Genomic DNA, 22450 nt, shown 5'->3' with positions numbered 1-22450 from the left:
TTCTTTTCTATACACTTATTGCATCATCTATCCTTTATACATAGACTGTTAAATTACTAATGCTCCATGTTCTTTCTTTTTCTCTTTCTCTTTTAAGCATCACTCACCTTATCTTCAATCCATGCACTGTAACTAGGGGGGCTTAATACCATTTGGATAATACTTGCTACCAGCAGAGATAATAAAACAATAGGGGAAATATATTTCCATGTATAATAATAGAATTGATTTGGAGAAAAGCCAAGCATATCTTTTAGATCTTCCATAAACCTGGAAAACAGGAGAAACTTTATTAATTCAAAAGCTACTGTAGTCTTTCCCAAACTTCTAGTTTCCAAGATACCATGGATATCCACATGGAAATTCCTAGAGTTGTCACCCCAATATATCTGAAGGACTGAACCATACGAACTAGGCAAAACATTCCAGCTAACTTAAAAATTAAAAAATAGTAACAAAAATTAAATACAATTTTCCTATCAAATATATATATTTGATGGATAGCATAGTGGTTAGAGTGCTGCCTTTGGAGCGGGAGACCAGGGTTTAAATCCCAGCTGGTACCTACCTTACCAGTAGGGTTCCTTGGGCAAAGACCCCCAAATGCTTCACCTGCCTACCTCAAATATAAGAGTGACACAAATTAAGAGAGTCATGCCGGCTTGGACGTCACCCAGATTAACAAGGTCCACATCAGATGTTGGGGAACCAGGACAATCTGATGATAAGTAGGCTACTGGAATAAACCATACATGGACGAGACAAGAGAACCTGGAATTGATGGAATGCTACTACAATGGTAGACCTAATGAGAGGGGATATATGAAACATATGAGGGAACTATGGATGGACAGAAGACCTGCATCCACACTAACTGAGAAACAGCTAGTTACCCAATGCTTCAACATAGTGAAGAGGAAGATACTCTCAAAACTTGAGATAGACCAACTATACATTATATCCCAAACTCTAGAAGACCTGGAAGAACAACTGGAGGTGCAGCCAACAACTGAAGTTGGAACGTCACTGCCACCCACTCCATTACAGAGCACAGCAGCTGATATGAGGCAAAAGATCATGGATAAACTAACTACAGTTAACTCTTGAGACCGATTACCAAGGTTCAGTAGAGAAGTACCATCAGAGAGTATGCTAGAGGATGCCAACAGAGCCGTCACAACAATCCCTACTACCACCATAGCTGAAACTAATGAACTAGTATACGCTACAGCTGCTGTAATCCTGGAGATGTTTGTCTACATGATCAAGAAGAACAGCAGTACATACCGTTCCCCCCACCAGAAAATGAGGTTGGAGGCTAAGATCAAGGCAACTCAGAGAAAAGTTACTCAGCTGGTAGAGCTACAGAAGGGTGTGGAGGTTTAGGATAAGACTCAGCTACTGAAAAAATACAAGGGCCTAACTCCATCTGAAGCCCTAGAGACTGCTAAACAAAGGCTCACAGCACGGGCTACCAGGCTGAAGAGATACACTAGAGAAGCAGAAGCCAAGAAGATAAATGCCCTGTTCACCAAAGAACCATCCAAGGTATACTCCCAACTGCAGTGCAACAACACAGTAACAGCAGAGCCACCAACAGGAGAAACTGAACAGTACTGGAAGAACATATGAGAGAAAGAGAAGACATATAACATCAGCGCAAAGTGGCTGCAGGACCTGAGAGCAGATCACAGCAATCTCCCAGAACAGGAACCAGACACCATCGCAGTAGCAGACATCCAACAGTGGGTCAAGAACATGAAGAGCTGGACAGCACCTGGCCCAGACATGATCCACACCTACTGGCTAAAGAAACTAACAGCAGTGCATGAATGCCTAGCAGCACAGATGAACCAGCTGCTAGCAGCAGGCTCCCACCCAGGCTGGCTAACACAAGGTAGGACAGTGTTAATCATGAAAGACTCCCACAAGGGAACAACACCATCCAACTACCAGCCAATAACCTGCCTCCCCACAACATGGAAAGTCCTATCAGGCATAGCTGCCAAGCTGCAGGACCATATGGGCCAGTACATGAGCACAGCTCAGAAGGGCATTGGGAACAACACCAGAGGCTCCAAACACCAGTTGCTCATAGACAGAGCAGTCGCCTGAGACTCAAGGTCTAGACAGACCAATCTCAACATAGCCTGGATTGACTACAGGAAAGCCTACGACTGAATGTCACACAGATGGATCTGTGAATGCTTGGCACTATACAAAGTCAACAGGACACTAAGGAACTCAAGAACTCAACGAGGCTGCGGAAGACAACACTGGAAATCAACTCAAGACAGCTTGTACAAGTGGCCATCAAGTGTGGCATATACCAAGGTGATGCACTGTCCCCGCTGCTGTTCTGCATAGGCTTGAACCTCCTCAGCCAGATAATCACAAAGACTGGATAAGGATACACGTTCTGGAGTGGAACTACCATCAGCCACCACCTCTACATGGATGATATCAAGCTGTATGCTAAGAGTGAATGAGACATCGACTCACTGAACCATCTGACATGGATCTATAGTCACTTGCTGAGAAGAGTGGTTATAGAAATCAAATAAATAAATAAATAAATGTCATTCAGACTAGAGAAGTGTGGTTGTATGGTAGTAAAGAGAGGGAAGGTACTTAAGACTGATGGGGTAGAACTACCAGGTGGCCACATAGCAGACATACAGACCAGCTACAAGTACCTTGGCATCCCACAGTCACATGGGAACCACAATGAGGAGGCAAGGAAGACAGCAACATCCAAGTACCACCAAAGGATAGGACAGATCCTGAACAGCCAGCTCAATGGGAAGAACAAGATCCACACCATCAACATGTATACCCTGCCAGTCATCAGACATCCTGCTGGTATAGTGAGCTGACCAAAGGAGGACATGGAGGCTGCCGATATGAAGACCTGGAAGCTCCTCACAATGTATGGAGGTTCCACCCCAAGTCCAACACGCAGAGACAGTCCAACACATGGTGGCTGCATGTAAGATGCAGGCAGGAACACCATACACTGAATGACACAACCAAGTAGCTGGCATTGTATACAGGAACATCTGCACAGTGTATGGGCTAGACCCTCCCAAGTACAGATGGGAGATCCCACAGAAGGTCATGGAGAATGACGGCTAAGATCCTGTGGAACTTCCAGATATAGACAGACAGGCAGGTACTGGCCAATCAACCAGACATTGTGGTAGTAGGCAAGCACCAGAAGACGGTGGTGGTGATAGATGTAGTGGTGCCAAGTGACAGCAACATCAGGAAGAAGGAGTATGAGAAGCTGGAGAACTACCAGAGCCTGAAGGAGGAACTAGAGAGGATGTGGAACGTGAGGACTGAAGTGGTCCCAGTGGTGGTAGGAGCACTCGGGGCTATGAATCCTAAGCTGGAAGAGTGGCTCCAACAGATCCCAGGAGCAACATCAGAGCTCTCTGTCCAGAAGAGTGCAGTGCTAGGAACAGCTAAGATACTGCGCAGAACCCTCAAACTCCCAGGCCTCTGGTAGAGGACCCGAGGTTGAGGAAGATACATACTACCCATAGGGGTGAGAAGGGAATTTTTTAAAAAATATAAATAGTATGAATAATAATTTTAAAAATAGAATACCACCTTTGCAGACATGCTTCACATACTAAGTGTTCTTTGTGATGCCTAGCATGAGACAGAGGCAATTATGTCATTGTATATCATGGTTACATCTATCATGTTCATCACAAATTTTTGCCAGCTATTATGGCACCTCCCTGTTAGAAGGATGCTTTAGATATCCAGAAACTAAGGGCTAAACAAGTTTGAATGGAATGTAACCTCTTTGCAAGCTTGATCAGTAAATAACCCTTTCTGGTAATCATGATGGATAACAAGATTAACAAACTGTATGATAAATGCTCAGTCTGATGCAGTATATAACATCATGTTTTAAAAAGTGATGTGCCAAAGACCAGAAGATAAAAAGTGAACTTTCATGATCAAGAACTCCCCAAGAGTGGGTAGACCCGTCCCCAAATTGTATTTTAAATTGTAACAAAATTCCATGACAAGATTGATGAAAACCAGCTGGTCAGAGTCCAATACTTTTAGCCTTCAAAATCAGAAACATAAAAGAGCTCTTTGCGAAGTATGCAAGGGCATGGGTGTGCTATATAAGAGAGTCTCCATTCTATAGCTTGCCATTTGCATGCTATTTCTCTCATTGTCTTTTCTGCATTAGAAAATCTTTCTGGAATGAAAAGCTACAAGACAACTTTTGATAAGTATTACTAATTTAGTTAATCTCTCTGCTTATTGAAACTCATGTCAATCAGTGATGTCTAATTCTAATTAGTTGCACTAGAACTAAGTCATGTATTAGAGGGACAACTGTATTCATGCTTTGTTTCAATAAATCTATGCAATTTTGGTACTATTAACAGTTGCATCCTGTGGTACTTGTGCCTACCAGGGACAAAGATTCTTAAAGGGGAAGAAATAAGTTCTCTATGTTTTTCTCCTCTCTCAACTTTCCTGCCTTCTGCCACCTTCCACCCATTCATATAGGGCAGACACCCCTGCCCTCTAGATCAATAAAATTGCAATGTTCAGAATTATTAGTAGTGTCATGTATTAAAGAATATAGTATGTGCACTTACTTGTCTATTCCATAAACGTAAGTCATTGCAATATTCTCCAAAATGACAACAATAAGTAGAGGCAGTGTAGCTGAGTAGTCATCAAACATTGTTACAAAGTAATTACCAGACCGCTGCACAAATATGAGACCAATGCAAAATGCTAGAAGACAGCAAGTGACTATAAGAAAGCAGGAGGAAAAAAAAGAGTAGAGGTCATTAATACTTTTGGTATTATTTCCATTGTTTCTTTCTGAGAAGATACTACACCTTGGCTTTCCTTTCCTTTCCTTTCCTTTCATTACATGTAGGTAAATTTTCCATATTTGCTATTGTACTGTACGAGGTTCTAAAAGTCCTTTTCATTGTTTATCCTCTACTTTTCATCTAAAAATATGTGACCAGGAAGATTCTATTGTTATGTGGAATATGTGGAGAGTGACTACAGATCAGAACATATACTTTCCATGCAGAATTTCCAAGATTTAATCCCTGGCATCTCTAGGTAGGACCAGAAAAAAGTTCCACTCAAACCCTGGACAACTGCTGCAAGTCCGAATCAGTAACACAGGGCTAGGCAGACTAGTGATCTGACTTAGTATGATACTTTCTCACGTTCCTGTGAATACGGTATATTGGAATGGGGATAAATTTGGTTTATAATTTAATTTAATCATACTTCTCCAAATGTTGTGAAATAGTTCTCTATTGCCTATGTTAGTGGAAATTGTTTACATTATTGCATTGTGTTAGGGAAGCAGCTTGCCAAAGTACATGAATTAGGCAAAATAATACTCAAATAATTTACAGAAGTAGTACACACCAAATATGAAACAATTATAATCTGAGTGTAAAAGAAATGTGCAAAGTGATCCAGAAACATGAGGAAATTGGGACTGGCAAACATGAGAAACTGAATAGCATAGACACACTGTTCTATCCTAGTGATATCTATCCTAACCCTAAATTAAGGATATATACTTTCAGGCCCTTCCAACTGGAAAAGCCCTGCAGTTTTCCAGCATTCAGGAGCAGGCCTTTTGCAAATGCTCCCAGGCTATGCAAAACAATCTATTATAAATTGTGATTGGCTTCTACCTCAGTATTTAGAAACTCTGTAAAGATGCATCTCTATTGCCAGCTTTAACTATTAGGTGATTTTTAGAATAATTTTATTGTTCATTTTAATCTGTGTTGAGCTTTTAATATTTATTCTTAAACTTTGTTAGCTGCTCTAAGTGTTTATCTCGGTAGGAAGGCAGGGTAGAAATCAATTAAATAGCAAAAATATAAATACTGGGCACTATTGTGCCTAAAAACAACTTCTTTGGCATATTTGGACAGTATCTAGCATCATCTTTATTTACAAGAATACTTGTGGTCTCCTAAGTACTTTTAGAATATATAACTGAATCATTATAGTCCAGTGATTTGGTTAGGGGCTATGCTTACCTGACCAGAAAAAAAGTCAATGAGTATTTTTTTTTGTGACTGACATCTGTCACGACAGCTATATTTTGACTAGGAAATTTTCTGGAACACTGATTTTGTGAGAGCACCCATAACAAGCGCTTAAAATCCCAAATGCACCTCGCACTGAAAAGAATACTTCCATCTGCCTTATATATTAATACTTGGATAAACTGGTTCTAATATTCAGAGTTTGAATGGGAAAGTACTAATGTCAAAAGAGGGAGAAAGTCGCATAAGATGTGCAGAGGAAAGGGAGATAGCCCTAGTAACAATCAAGCAGAAGACTAAATACGCAGAACAAATATAGGTAAAATCTACAAGTATGCAAAATATTTCCCATTTCAATAATTTGGCTCTTGAAAATTCCATTTTTGTCCTTCAAACAGCTGTTCCATATTTGAAGTGGACTATTCCATCCTCTTAGGAAGTATTCTATTACTGTTCTGACCTTGCTAGTAAGGTCAGAGAAGTGTCTGAGCACTTCCTTTGAGACCAGAACAGCCTACTGAAACATGCTGAACTTGAAATGCTTTGCACATCTCTAATAAAATCCATGTGGTCTTCTGTTGACAGAATGCCTTCTATCATCAAAGGGAGGCAATTCTATCTCTGCCCTGCAGTAACCCACACATGCTCCTAATCTGCTCTGAGCAGCCCCGGTCCTGTGATGTGAATGGTTTCAAGGAAGAGTAGAAGGTTTTTACCTTTTCCACTGGTAAAAAACATTCCATTAGTATAAAATCAGATTAGGAAGCTACTTTGTTGAGGTCTTTCTCTTGTAGAATAACATCAAATTTAAAGAAAGAAATGTATACCAACTCACCAGTCAGAATTTCTTTTCTCACTTTGAAAGTATCAACTATAGGTGTAGTGATCCCTTCAATGGTTCCAAACATGCTGCCAAGCCCTAGATTTACTAGCATGAGGAAGAACATCACTGACCAGAAAGGAGAAGCAGGGAAGTGTGTCATGGCTTCTGTGAAGGCAATGAAAGCTAAACCAGTTCCTTGAACAGCCTGTCAAGGAGAAATCTCAATGATTAAAATTGGTCTAGAAGAGGGGGCTCAAAAAGACAGAAGAGACACTGCATGGTAAGCAAATACACTTAATGAAAAGGCCAGATGCGACTGCTACAGGTTAAAGCAGTTATGACAGTTTTAGGTGCTTCAGATGCATAGTCTGAACATTGTTTTATTCCAATTTTCTTTGTTCACTAGTGCAGTAAGCCAGTAGTGGTTTATTGCATCAAAAACTAAAGATACCAGCTAAGGATGTTCTGTATTCCTTAACATCAGCAGTAAACTGTTCGAATTATGAACCTGAGAGGGATGGGAATGGATAGAACATACAGGCAAGGAAACTTGAAGCAAAGTTCTGATTCAGTACATTCTTTGGAACTGAAAAGCAATATTACTCTCAAAGGGTTGAAGGTTTATTAAAATGTTGGTCATTTGTAAACTTGGAATCACAGTTTGAACTGTCACTCTGACCTTATTAAGTTCATCTTCAATTTGACATGGTTTCAAACCCAGAGGAAATTCATCTTCTTTAACTTTCCGAATGATATCATAAACCAGATTATAATCCTCTGCTGTAATACTTGATAAATTAATATGATGAGGTATGATAGCCTTGCTGAGATTGCCACTATTCAAAAGGCTGATAATTTGTTCAGAATTTCTATAAAACAAACAGAAAAATGCAAAGGCACACAATCAACAAAGGAATAATGGTGGAAATTCCTAAGTGAAATATTCTATAAAAATTGATAAATAAATATTCATACTGGGTAATGCATTTCTCATTTATGATGTTTGCTTTGAAGCCCAGAACAGCAAACACCACTAAAGTTGCCAGCACAGAAGTGAAAAAATTGATGAAGGACACCAGAACAGCATCAAAATGGCAGTTGTTGTCTCTCTTGTTGTAGCTTGAAAAGGCAATGACTCCACCAAATCCAAGTCCCAGGGCAAAGAACACCTGAGTAGCAGCTTCTCTCCAGACCTTAGGCTCCAGCATTATTTCAAGCTGTTTGAAATCAGATACAATAAGTCAACTACAAAATGCAGCATTTCTGCTAAGCAGAGAGGCAACAAATAATCAGGAAATATTTTAAATCTCATTTTCCAGTGGTAACATACAGCTCAGGCCAAATCTGCATTTGATAATAGTCACGAGATCAGTGTTTGTCAACCTCAGCAGCTTTAAGATGTGTGGACTTCAACTCCCAGAATTCCCCAGCCAGCATGCTGGCTAGGGAATTCTGGGAGTTGAAGTCCACACATCTTAAAGTTGCTGAGGTTGACAAATACTGCACTCGATAACCAACAGTATATTGTGTCTTCTATCTGTTTTGCAAATTCTGATATGCAACTTATTCTGAACATTACATAAAACTAACATTAATATTTTGGCTAATGTTTTCACTTTGCACACCATGAAAATAAACTTTTACCAATAACACTGTCAATATGTTTTTCAAGCATAGCTGGAATTTGGCCAGGGAAATTTGGGCATGTCAGAAATAACAACAACAATACAACATCCGAGCAGAACAAAATGGATAAATGACTGATTTAAATGAATAACTCTGCATCATTAATTGCTGTTTAATCTCCAAGTCAAAATCACAGTAAAACTATGATTCCTATATATGGGAGAGAATTGTTTTTCAGGACTTTGAAAAAAAGTGGTTTTAATATTTGAAAGATTTATTCAACAACATGTGTAACATTTCTTGAAATACCAAGGGGATTTTTAAAATTATTTTTCACTTTTACACCATTCTGTCCAGTTATGCCAATTATAAAAAGAAAACAGCTTGAACAGATCTTGAACTGGAAATGTAAAATTTCACTTTAGTGAAAATAGAATAATTCATTAGCTAAAGCAAGATTGATGACATACAACTATGCATGTCTAATCTGATGAACATGTCATTAGCTCAATGGTGTTTACTCCACTGAAAGTGGATCTAAGATCACAGCTTCTGGAATTTGTTGTATGCCAAATGTCAGTAGTATTATCAGCAAACAGAAATTTTAAAGTAGCCCATTAGTTCAATATTCTTGTTGAACACAATGCATTCTTGTGATAAAAGCATATATTTTCTTTTTACTAGATTTTTCCAAGCTAATGAAGTGATTGTTCTCTAAAAAAGTACATTTTGATAATTAGGAATTGCTTTCGATCTAAATGCTTTTATTGAGATTTACCACATATACACAAATCTTTCCAAATCGACATGGCACAGTTAGTTCACTAGATGGCACTAAATATATCCAGTTTTTATTCTGCCTTAATTTCCAATTGCTTTTGAATAAGATGATGTTTTTAATCAATTAATCATATCCCAGAAAAGTCCTTTCTGGCATTTTTTTTCCCTAAACATGTCAGTAATCACCAAGGAGTTCAGTGGAGATTATTTCTCCAAGTCGTTGGTTCAAGTATTATTATGTCCACTCATTATTTGATGAAAGATGAATCTGTGGGTTTAAGAATGTAACTATAAGTTCACTCTCCTGGAACTACAAAACCACTGCAAACTATGAGAAATACTTCTAAGTAGACATGGACAAGATGGAGGATTAACAGGTATCAGTGAAAGAGCATAAATTTGGCTTACGAAAATCCTCAGAATCATAGATAGAATTGGCAGAGGCATTTACCTGAAAACCTAGAGGCTAGTTGCTTGATAGTATAGACAATATTGAGCTAAAATGGCTCAGAATGGACTTTTGTAGGAACATTTTATATACTGAAATTACTGGGATCATGGGTCAGTTCATTGCAACCATCACAACTTATTAGAGATGATACTGCAACTGCATGTTTATAATAGAACAGCTTCCTTATACTTGATATAGCTATGTTAATAGAAGTCTCTGATTTACGTAGTGCTTATAAATACATGGGGAGTAGTCATACTGACTCAATTTATTCAATTTATTATAATTAAACAAATAAAAATAATGTGGGTCTGGCCCCTCCTATATTATAAATGTCACCTACTCCAACATTCCAGAAAAAAAGCAATGGAGGCTTTACTCTGCACCTCTGATTAGTGAGACAATGGTGTCCTGATCTGGAAGAAGCTTTGCTTTAAAACAATAAGTACAGTAGTTGAGATAAATCCAGCCAGAGAGCCAGATCTCTTATTATTGTTTCCAAGCCAGAGGAGACACTCCATTCCTACCTCTCTGTGATCTGGCAATGCAAAGAGTTAGGGCAAATAAATGGCTGGGCATAAAGGGGAGGGATAAGTAATGGGGGGGGGGGAGAGATAAAGAAGATCCTTGCAGAACTTTAATACAAGGGATGTTGATATATACCTGTCCTCAAAAAGACCATTATGTTTTGGGAAACATGTCCAAACAAGCTGCTTATCTAAAATGGGTAGCATGTAGAACTAATTCCCAGCTGCAGTGAGTGCAAAATCATTGATACCCATATATAAAGGGATTAATAAATCTTAGTTCCTTCTAACTGCTGTTTGAGACTTCCCATGTGACTTTTCCTAAATCTCTTAATCATTCTCTGACTTACTTTATCATCACTAAGTTCTGAGTAATGTTTCCAGGATTCTGCTACATCTTTGTCTTCAAGGAAAGGAACTCTTGTTAACAGAGATTTGTAATTGTCTTATATAAATAAGCTGTATACTTTGCAACGTTAATCATTTTTTTTTAATCTGTACAAAGATAATTGATGTTACAAAATAGCTGCAGCTGTCAAGGTCTTCAAAGGGGCACTTTGCTTTGATCAAAATTTGATTGAAGTGCCCATTTGAACTGGCATAACAGACTGAAAGAAGCATTTCCCTTCAATTGTTGGATCCTTGTGGCTATGCTGTCTGGAGCCTTACAATAAATGGCCATTCCTGGTTTGGGCAGAGCTCGTTAATTGTTCAAGTTGAGGCATCACTTTGAATCAGAATGCTGTAGCCTTGAAGCAATTACCCAAGGTGGACTTGAGCCACTCCTTACAGGCCTATTTAATATCTCTCTTCAAGCTCTGATTCCTTAATCCCATGAAGGAGAGCAAGGGCATACAGTCCCTTCCCCTCATTTGGATCAGTCCATGCACTTGAAGACAATAACTGAAACAGGGAGTGTGGGGGAGGGTGTGTATGTGTGTCAAGGATTACCTTGTCTAATTTTGAAACCTACATTATAAAAGTTAACATAAATTTGTTATCCTCATGTTGCCTTTATAAGCAGACTAAGCTATCTTCTCTTTCTCCATCAAACACACCAATACAGTGTTTTGGATCTGTTTCCCTCTGCTGTAATCTCAAACCACTGAAAGTGAATGTGAATCAAGAAGCCATGGGGACAAGACCAATTAGGTGGAAAAGTCCTTATCCTCTGAGAGTGAAGATTAGTTTAAAAGTGTAAAAATAATGACTTTTTATATTTAATAGAGCTAGAACTATATTTCACAACTAGATCTATATTTTACTTGTACCTCAGATCAGTAGACTTCTTCCAACTGATTATGAGTTTATTGAAACTATTGAAACTTAAGTAGTAAATGGAATCAGAAGTTATCAAGTATTACCTTTGGGGTAAACATATGACGAATCCCATCCAGTGAACCATTTAAGAGCAGCCCTCTGATTAGAAAGCACAGAAGTACGACATAAGGGAAAAGAGAGCTAAAGTACATTACCTGAAAGATATTAAAAGTAAATCATTTTAAAAACAAAACAAAAAATTCCTCAACCATTAGAGGTCATCCTGTCTTGACTGACAATAGCAATGATCTAGTCAGATATCCAGGATTATTGCACATTCTCAACAATAAATTCTATGTTGTCTTAAGCTAACAAATTCTCCAAGCGGGCAGTCTCCAGATGTGTTAGACTTCAACAGCCATAATCTCCAGCCAGCAGAGCCTTTATTGGGGATGGCTGAAGTAAAAAGCTCAAATACATTAAAAGATGCCAGGTTGGAAAAGGCTTGCTTAAGAGATCTGAGAAGGCCAACAAGTGTTATTGCTCCTTTATTGAATTAAATGTATCATCTGAAATAAGAAATTATTATTTTATTTTGACAGAAAGAAACAAATGAGAACAGTGAAACATGCACCATCACCAAGAGAGACCATAATGATCTGGTCATGTCTCTACAGAGACGACTAGTGGACATATCAGGATTCATTGCTGTGTTTGGTACTCTCTGAAGCCCAAGCCTTCTTGCCCCGCTGAATCACTGAGTAAAAAAGAAAGGGTTCCCCACTCCACATTCACTTAGGACATCAGTGTACCTGTAAACCATAATTTGAAAATAGTAAATCATTATCAGGAATATGTTTCTTGCCCATCTCTCCTGATGTAACTCCCTCCCCCCTGACCAAAGTATTCATGATGTCATACTATATCAGTGCCAACATGTGTTAACATGTACTATCATCTCACTCTCAGAGACTGCAAGGATAGGCCAAAAGTAAAATTTGATTTCATTTTTTTAATATTTAAAAGTAATTAAATCAAATATCATTGCTATTTAATTAATATTTAATCCAATTCATGCACCAGTGATTCTCCTGTCATACTAAAATTACATAAAAACTAGTAACAACTTTTGGAGATTTCTAGAACTACATTCAAGATGTTTTGGGGACTATTTTGTGCCCTGGATCTTAGATTGTTGATATAGGATATGATCAGAGGTAACACAAGAAAGGTAAAGGAATTTGTTTCTGAGAAGGAAACAAATTATACATTTAAAGTTTCACAGACACAAGCCTGTAGGCTAAATCCAGTGGCTTGTTCCACCAGAAATGGTGTTTTCCATCAGAAAAAGGGCATTTAGGATTATGTTGATAAACTAGAAATGTAAGAATCTGAGTTTCTTACAACTTTGTGAGAGCAAAAGAAGAGTTTATTACTATAAAAATCTACTGGAAAAACCACCCTGAATAATACTGTATTCTGATTTTGCTCCTTACCTTTGCTTAGGAGAAGGAGAAAAAAAGCTTGTTCTGAGCCAGAGCTGTCTATAGTTAGTAATTCTGTTGCTGAAATAAGATTTTAAAAACTATACCACCACAGTCTGTTATAGAAGCAGACCATGTGGAAAAGGAAAACTGAAAGCAAATTTGCCTCAGAATGCACTCTGAGAATCCCTGCTGATCTTTTTAGAATAGGCCAGAACACCCTCTCCCAGGAAAGACTTTTTCTCTTTTTTGTTTTAGCCATCGTTAAGATTTTAGTGGTACCACTCCATTTCAAGTGATGATCAGTGTAGTTTTAATTTGGTGGCCATGTTATTATGTTTGAGGAAAATATTCTATAAATTTTTAAACATGAGCTTGAGAAGGCAACCGTGCCCTGAAGAGCAGGTAATACATTATTAATATAAAAGGTAAAGCTCAGCTTCTGATGACTTTATGAACATGTCCATCATTTCCTTGAATAATATGGAAGTGGTTGGCCACTGCATTTTTCTGAGATGTTTTCTTAACTTCCCAGTCTAGCCTACAACCCTGCTATTTCCCAGTGGTCTCCACTCCAAGTATCATCGAGGTCCAAATCTATTTAGGTTTTTGAGATCAACCAAGGTCTGCTGACAGTTGTTACTGTTACAGCTGAGAAAAAATAAGTCAAAGCCATTGTGTATAAGCTTATTTAGGAATGATTGCACTGAATGACAACCCATCTGAAGCACCATTTTCTTAGTAGGTGGTATTGCCAGACCACATTCCACTATGATCGAGTCTTTTTGCCCGCAGGACAGACATTCATGAGAAGAATTCCCATGTGAATATATATCCCCAACTTCAGTGCACAGTGTGAATATTTGCACAGTATGAATTTGTTTGTTTGTTTTTCAAATTCTGCCACCGTCCATCTCCCCCCAGAAGAGAGACTGAAAGATGTTGGATATGTACCCAACATCATTGTGAAGAGCCCTGCTGGATCAAAGGCTGATCTAGCTAGCATTATCGGTCATACAGTAGTCAGCTAATGGGTCTGGGAGGTTTAGAAGGAGGATGCAAGGGAGATAGGTGATTAGAGTCAGGAGGACCACTTAGTGTGAAATTTACAGCATCTTCAGGAAAAAATGATTACTTTTAGCTTGCTTATTCATAAATTATGGCTGCATGAAAATGGATGAAAATCTGAAGTCAGACAATTATACTTTTTGGATGTGCTACCACTGTGTTCACCTAGCAGAATGCCTATCTATATAATCACTATGAGTCAACACCAACTTGATGGCACATAATCAACCAATCACCATTGTTTTTGCTCATCTTGATCCTTTGCTTCCTCAGCATGATTAACTAGGTGATTGGTTCTGATAATTCTATTAATCCTCTTCTCCATTCTTTCTATCTTCTTCTGTCTACCCATCCTGATCCCCACTTACTCTGTGCTCTCATTTTACATCAGCTCCAATCTTGTTTCTGTGACTCAAACTGTTCAGCTCTGCTTCCCCACTTGCAGTTTACTTAAAATATTGCAGGTCTGTTTGGGTGCTCTTTTTCTTCCTTTTGGAGTCTCCCATATGATCATGATATCCCAGATGCTTAGGTTTGATACTTGACCTGACAGCTGCATTATTTCATGGACATAGCCCCAATCCAGTTAATAAAACGAACTGCTCAAAAACCCAGCTAGCAGCCCCACCCAGTTGTGTTTTCTTTTCTTTTTTTTAATTAATGCTGAGATGTAATTATAAGCATTATTCATGACAAATGAAGAGAGATCAAGGTTCTCATACCACAATACTCCTTGCTTTTTATCCAAGGATGGTTTTTATATTAAGCAAACTATAATTTTAAAATTATTGTACCAACATTTCCCTACTTGCAAGTATAAACACACACACAAGCACATTCACATAGACAGAGTGAGTCATATCTTCCAGCTTGCCCTTGCAAACTTTATGGCAAAATAGGCAAAGGGGTGTGGTGAATAAGAACGTAGGTGGCAATACTCACTTTGCCTGAAGATTGGATGCCTTTAATCATTGCCAGGCACACCATAACCCATGCAGCCAACAAGCAGATTGTCATTTTCCAATTTAGACCTCCGCTCTCAGATATAGAACTAGAAATATTGAGTGCTTCTCTGTACCAGTAATACGTTGTAGCTGAGCTTTTTTCACATTCTGGCTCCACAACTAACCAGAAAATAAGAGGAGAGGAGAGAAGTTAGAATCCAGCTAGAAAGTAGTACAAGATATTCATCACAGTATTCTAAGGGACTTAAGGCAATCACTACAATCTGCTGTTCTGCCTTTTGGACCATATTTAGATATTTACATTTAAGAACCCAGAAAAATGAGCCAAACTATAAATACTTTGTGGCATGTTGTTCTAAATCTCTGCAATGCCAATAATTAGTTAGTCTCATATTGTCTTCATGGCTGTTTAAATGAACACCATGTCAAACTCTTTCTTCCAATTTCCCAGATGGTTTCTTCTCCTATGCAGAAGGTGTTTATTTTCCTCTGTTGGTCTCACAATGTTTTTGAATTGTTTCTCATTTATTTTGGTGATATTTTAAAGTTTACCTCTCTGACTGTCTCTGCTTCCTAATCTGGGAGGAAGAACATCCCCAAGTTCTTTCTTGGTGTCTTCTCTTGGGATTTTTTGAAGAGTTGAAAGCCAGGGAGGCTACAGACCATTAGAGGGATGATTGTACAATGGAAGGGGGAGTACTCACGCCCACTTCTTGATCACCTTTTAACTAAGGTTTAACAAGAGGCCTGCACCTCACTCAGAACAATTGTTCTTCCCTTAAATTGAATGAGAACAATTAAGGATTTTGCAGCACAGTGCTACTTTAAATAGCAGCTGTGAAGTGATCCAGATTTAAAGGGCAAAATGTATAATTCAAAGTGTAGTAGGTGCACATGTAGCACCTGTTGGGAATACCTTAAACCAAACAGAGGTTCTTTTTTTTGTTTATTTGTTTGTTTTCTAAATTCTTTGGCAGCTGCAAAGCCCAGGAAAAGATGTGGCTGTTTTAAAGTATTGTCAGCCTTAAAAGCTATCCATCATATTGCAAACCACATTTTTGTCCTTAGAAGTTGAATCCATACACAGTCCTATTTTAAATGCATTCAGGACAGGCCTCCCGTACCTTAATTTAACTCTAACTTCCTTCCATTTAAAGTGGACTGGAGACATTTTACATTTAAATTTGATTTTACATTTAAAAGTTACTTAGTCCATTTGTTTCCACTCAGAATATTTGGGGTTTGTGATGATTTTGATCTGAACTTTAAAATTGATCACATATTTTTGTGGAGCTCTTTAGAAGCTTCCATTCTCTTTTATTGCACTATGTGCAAAATAAAAACTGGAATGTATGATAAATTTTGAAGTAATAAATTAGCCTTCACCAACTTGATTTCCTCCAGTGTATTGCATTCACTGATAGCGATTGTGGGACAACATACTGTACCTCAGGGGCAACAGGTTGGGAAAGACAATTGGAGAAGAATGGGAAAAAAATCTTGTTTTGAGAGTAATTCATTCCAAATGTCAAATCCATAATATCATTTGTTTGCCTAATATTCAAAATAGTAGCTGATGAGTTCCCTATAATATTATCCAAAGGCCATTTTGGTGAAAAGTGGGCACCCCAGATGCCATGTTTTACTAGTATGCTAACAGGGAAAGAGTGCCCCAAAGTCACCAAATGAGTTTTCATTCCTGGGCATTGACTTCAACCTGTGTCTCTCTGGTCCTACTTCAACACATTAATTCAACATACCACATTTCAGCATCTGTGATGGATGATGAAGTTATTGAGGTTCTGTGACATGTTGCATTGCCTTTTCTAGTCTGCCAGCTCATTACAAAGAGACATGGCTCTTCTAACTGCCCTCTCCAGGTCTTAGTCATACTTCCTATACTTAATGATGAGATATAGGAGTTGATAAGAATAGCTGTACTGTAAAACTAATAATGATGATGAGATAAGATTTATTTAACAAAACTAACAGATTCAGTTAACATAGTAATCCTAAAAGTAGGTGTTAAATCCGAACACCAGACATCATTCATGTGTCTGTGTCTGTGTCTGAGTTGTATCTATATCAAAACGTTGTGAACCAAATTATCTACACCTAATTATTTTTCACTTTGTTCACTTTTTTTTTTAAAGAAATTATCTTAACACTTGGAAAGCTTCAGTAAAAAATGCATTATTCAAAAGAGAGAGAAAAGACAACACATTACTGCATTTAACACTTACAGGTATGCGAAGAATTTTTCACCAAGGGACACTGATCCCATGGCAAAGGATGCTGAAAGGACTGAGAAAAGTAGAACAAACTCCATCCAATGATGACATTATAATACAGGGCCACAAAAAAGCATACCTGTGAAAGAAGCAAAACTTTAAAATACATTTACATTAGTTCTGTGCATGTTTCAGAAATGACACAGAAGAGCTTCTCCAGAGCATAGCATCTTTCTTAGAGCTAACATATCTGTGCTGTCCCTCCTACTGAAGAGTCCCTCTCTGGATCAATTGTTTTTGACAACTATTGTCCAGTCTCCAAACTCCTCTTTCAGGAAAATGTTATGGAGCAGGTCCCAAGTGCCCTAGAAGAAGCAGATTATCTCGACCTCTTTCAGTCAGTGTTCAGGCCTGGGCATGTGACAAAGACAGCACTGGTTGCTGTGGCTGATTTACCTTTGTTAGGACCTTGTTGGCACCCCTCCTAGTCCTATTAGACATTTAGCAGCCTTGGATACCATTGAACATGGTATCTTTCTGGACTGCCTGAACTGGTTGGGGATTGGAGTCATTGCTTTTCAGTGGTTCCTTAATCGGAAGTTTCAGCCAGTGGCAAGGCAGGAGAGATCAGCTCAGTGGCCACTGCCTTATGGGGTGCCACAGGGTTTGGTCCAGTCTTCACTGCTTTATAATATCTTTACAAAGCAACTGGGAGAGTCACTGTCAGTTTGGGGTAAGGTGTCATCAATATGCTATTAATCAATATGCAATTAAATTCAACTGTACTTTGCCATCCCAGGCCCGGCCAGAGATGCCATTAAAGCCATATCCTAGTGTCTTAAAGCTGTTGGGGTCTGCATGGGAAGAAACCAGTTAAATTGGAATCCATGTAAGCAGAATTGATATTTGTTCACTGTGGTTCCCTCACAGGGTTTTCTCTGGACAGGAAAGCAGCATTTCTGAATTAGCAATTCTGTGATTAGGGGTCGTCCTAGACTCAGGGCTACTGTCTAAGAAGCAGGTGGAAGTTGTGGCCATTGGGCCATTTTGCAGCTCTGGATGGTGCAGTAGTTACGGCCCTACCTGGAACAGGAGGATGTCACAACAGTGATCCATGTCCTTATTGCTACCTATCACTATCACACAACCCACAACTGTTAGTTTTTCATAGGCCCATGAAGTTCTGGCTGTTCAGCAAGCCTTGCGGGCCTGAAGGGCTATCCCTGTTTCTTCTGGGGAGTTGAATATATGTATGAGATATGATTGTTCTTCAGTGCTTGGAGTTACACTATTACGCTGTTGCGCTTTAGTTTTTGAACTTAATTAAAATAGACCTGTTTTGAAGGTCTGTAAGCTGCTCAGAGTCAGACATGATAGGAGGGGCATATAAGCCTAATAAAATAAATAATTGCTCCCTTGGATTATTGCAATGCTTTTTATGTAAACTACTGTCATGAGTACTGATGGCGAGCAGGAGGGAGCCGCTATCCAGGGGGGGAAACGCATGTGTAGTACTGAGGAATTAAGCAGCCATTCAAAGAGACACAGATCAGACCCACCTTATCTTTCGGGGTTTATCTGTCTGGGTTTTTCCCACGCTTCTTCAGTTTGTTAGGATTCCGTTTAATGTAGCAGTAATAAACACTAGAGACCTACTCCTCGTCTCAGCGTGATTTCTGACTGTTAGGACAACTACCATTGATACAGAATGCAGCAGCCTGATGGATGGATGGATGGATGGCACTCATCACCATGTGGCCTGCATTGCAGGTCATGGACAAGTCATGGACTAGTAGGTTTCTGGGTGCAATTCAAAGTGCTGGTTTTGTTTTAAGTGCCATTTGAGACTGCTGTCTCCAGCTAGAAGCAATCCATCCAATACAACCCTCTTAGGAAGAACTACTGATGGTCTCTCTCTCTCTCTCTCTCTCTCTTTCTCTCTCTCTCTTTCAGGTAAAGGGGTTGAGGGCATTGCAAATCAGTTTTCAGAACTATACTCTGAAACATCCTACCCCTAGAAGTTAGATCTGACTCCTCCAGGGAAGTCTTCCAGATCCAGTGGAAAAGCAGTGTTTCTGGAGGGTACTTAAAAATTAACAGGAGGATTTTCATCTAGAGGTTTCTTATTTTGTTTTATTGTTGTTATTGTTGCTCCTCTATTCTGACTTTTATTTTACTATTATTTATCATAATCATTACTATTTATTGTTGCACTGTACCATTTTTATTGTACTACCAGAGCCTTTATTTCAGGCTTGGGCAGAAACATGAAAAAATGGGGCTACATTGATAAATAACAGAAGGATTAAGGATACCATATCTAGACTGCAAAAATCCAGGTAAATATTAGATAGCAGCCAAGAGTTAGTTTTCTGTGTTGATTTGCTATCATCCAGGGGCAATTGGGAGTTTTACAGGCCAGGCATTTTGTTTATTAAATTTGCGTACCACCATAATCTCCAAGGATTCCTGGCAAAAACACCAGGTTACATCTTGATTATTATTGCTGTAGTGCAATATACTTCTGGCACCAGCTACCAGCCAGGTAACCCAGTATGCGGCATTACAGGGCTAGTTCAGGGTTAGTTCACCTTGTGATTATTGATAGGTCTTGAACCACAGAACAACTTAAATGTAGTTAACAGTGATTGCCTCCTATCCCATTTATTAGGACAAGAAGAATGGGAGACATGCTGGTACAGATTTTGGTTCTTTCATATTGCTCAGCAATATGGAGAAGACAGTACTTTCCTTAGGGCATCTCCATCTCTGCACTGCTGAAGCTTTGGAGAAAATACCAGGCTCCCCAGGGAGGATAATGATTTTCTCCTACTTGCTAAAAAGAAATCTAAAAAGTTTTAGATTTCAATATGCCTTTATTTGACTGATTTCTATCTTACTATTTATAGAATCATAGAAATGGAAATGGGTCATTTATGCCATTAGGTCTATATAGAAATCCAAATTAAACTGTCCCAGACAGATAGCAACTATCTAGTTTCTACTTGGACACACCCAAGGAATGGATCTCATCATTCCTTTGAATAATTTAACTATGTTAGAACTGATACTACAAGCTGACATCTTAAGACAGCAAGAAAACTGAACATTCCTATTATGTGTTAAGATCTGGGAAGCACATAATGCGCAGTTACTTACTATACAGCTTGCAAATCCAATTCCACCAAGCTTGGGGCTGATGTAATTCCATACTCCAATGCTCCCACGACGGATTCTTTGACCCACTGAAAGCTCCAGGAAAAAGAGTGGTATTCCTATGATCAGCAGCAAGATTAAATATGGCACAAGATAGGCACCTGTCAAACAGAAGATGATGAGTAATATTAATATACTGAACAATCTTTAGAACAAAGTCTAAGCAACATTATGACATTAAATCACAGATGAACATCTTTTATATAACTGATTCCAAAGGAAACCTAATGTTGCTATATTGTGGTTTTTGTTTAAGATCCTAATCTTAAACAAAAATAATCATTCCCATCTGCCTTACTCCTGATACTCAGTTCTGTAACATTTTTCTTCTTCTGCAATTTTGCTCATAACTACAGAAGATGAGCAGGAAGGGAAGAGATATTTCTCTCTTCTGTTACAGTATTTAGAGTAGGAAATCCACCCAGCTCCATCAGTTGTAGGTACTGTCTTTTAAAAGGAACTTCTGTTTGAGCCAATCTTGATTTGTATGAAGTTTTACTTATTTAATTTGGATATATTGCTTTAATTTACATTTATAATTTGTTGCCCTGATTTTTTAATAGAAAGATAAAAATGTCCCCATAGATATATAACTGAATATGTAGTTGTTGACAGTTATAGGTGAAATATATTTAATTTCTATGCTATTCCTTTACCAATGGTTTGTAGCATGTGAAAAAAATGATTTTGCCCCCAACTCTTGCTTAAGGTGGGTTGATGCAACCATGGATGATAATGACCAAAACATTCTAAGATCAACTGTCCAATAAACATATCATGGATAAGATATGCAGTGTTCTATAAATTAGCAGATAATTCTTCTTATGCAGTTCGCATGCAGTGATTACGAGATAATTACACTGCACACCAAACAATCTTATCAGTAAATATCCCTGCTAGCTTCGGTGTCAGATAATGCATTAATTACAAGAAATCCAGCAACTGTGAAGAGCAGCAGGAAGTTATTGATGGCCTCTTTTGCAACTGCAGGAAAAATTGCCTGTAATTTGCTGTGTGAATGTTTACTCTCAAATAATGGTGAAATAAATGCCAACTATAAAGATCCAAACATGCATCTGGGGGAGGGGAGACTACATAATATTGAAAAAATAAAATAATAATTTATGTTAATTAAAGTATTTAACAAATCTTATAACTTTAACTCTTCAAAAATCTTACAAATTCAAGATCTCTCTCTCATTCTGGAAATTGATACAGGACTGAAGTCACCACAGATACTTCTTTCTTTGATCCATACTGGTGTAAACAATTCACAGAGTTAGCTTATTATGAATATATCCATATCAGCAGCAGCTCTTCGATCAAAAGAATTAATACCACAATTCTTCATAAATACAATGAAGCTTACTTTTGAGTACGCAGATTTGTTTTCAAAAAACAGATATAGATGTTACATTATATCATGGCCTCATCTATAATGTTTTACTTGACTTCCACCTCCCTCTTGGAATATGTTTGGGGGGTGGGGATATGTAACATCTCTATCTATCTATCTATCTATCTATCTATCTATCTATCTATCCATCCATCCATCCATCCATCCATCCATCCATCCATCCATCCATCCATACACACACACACACACACACAATTTAAGTAAAGGTTGATGATATATGCCATTCTGATAGGTTCTATATATATTCTTCCTGCAACCCCACTGAGCACCAGGATCAGGATAGTTCCTAAAGCTGATGCACTATATATATAGTCATCTAAAGTGCAATGGTCTATAAGTTCAATTCCCCCTGGTAGAGCGTTTGAACCCAACAGAGTAAGATCTGACTAGTCCTAATATAGGATGAAACTGGTCATGCACTGCCTCCTGGTGGTCTATATAAGTAAAATAGCAGACATAGTATATACTGAATAAAAATTCTCCCCCTGCCCCTTCAAGAAGGGAGAATGGAAGTCATGTAAGACCTCA

At 38.4% G+C, this 22450-nt stretch overlaps 1 protein-coding gene across 1 annotated transcript in view; it reads right to left on the bottom strand.

Moving 5' to 3' along the window:
- SLC6A15 (solute carrier family 6 member 15) overlaps positions 1-22450 on the bottom strand; it is a 40210-nt gene that overhangs the window by 2441 nt on the left and 15319 nt on the right. Inside the window, exons 3-11 of the mRNA XM_063308976.1 lie at positions 20449-20606; positions 17302-17428; positions 15036-15217; positions 11646-11756; positions 7873-8114; positions 7577-7766; positions 6910-7102; positions 4635-4794; positions 108-270 (exon numbers count right to left, since the gene is read on the bottom strand). Of these exons, the coding sequence (XP_063165046.1) occupies positions 108-270; positions 4635-4794; positions 6910-7102; positions 7577-7766; positions 7873-8114; positions 11646-11756; positions 15036-15217; positions 17302-17428; positions 20449-20606 (1526 nt within the window). The remainder of the gene's footprint in view (positions 1-107; positions 271-4634; positions 4795-6909; positions 7103-7576; positions 7767-7872; positions 8115-11645; positions 11757-15035; positions 15218-17301; positions 17429-20448; positions 20607-22450) is intronic.

Source organism: Candoia aspera, chromosome 7 (assembly GCF_035149785.1).
Source record: "Candoia aspera isolate rCanAsp1 chromosome 7, rCanAsp1.hap2, whole genome shotgun sequence".
Lineage (NCBI taxonomy): Eukaryota > Metazoa > Chordata > Lepidosauria > Squamata > Boidae > Candoia > Candoia aspera.
Note: the sequence above shows the minus strand (reverse complement) of the source record. Positions and strands in the feature narration are given on the sequence as shown.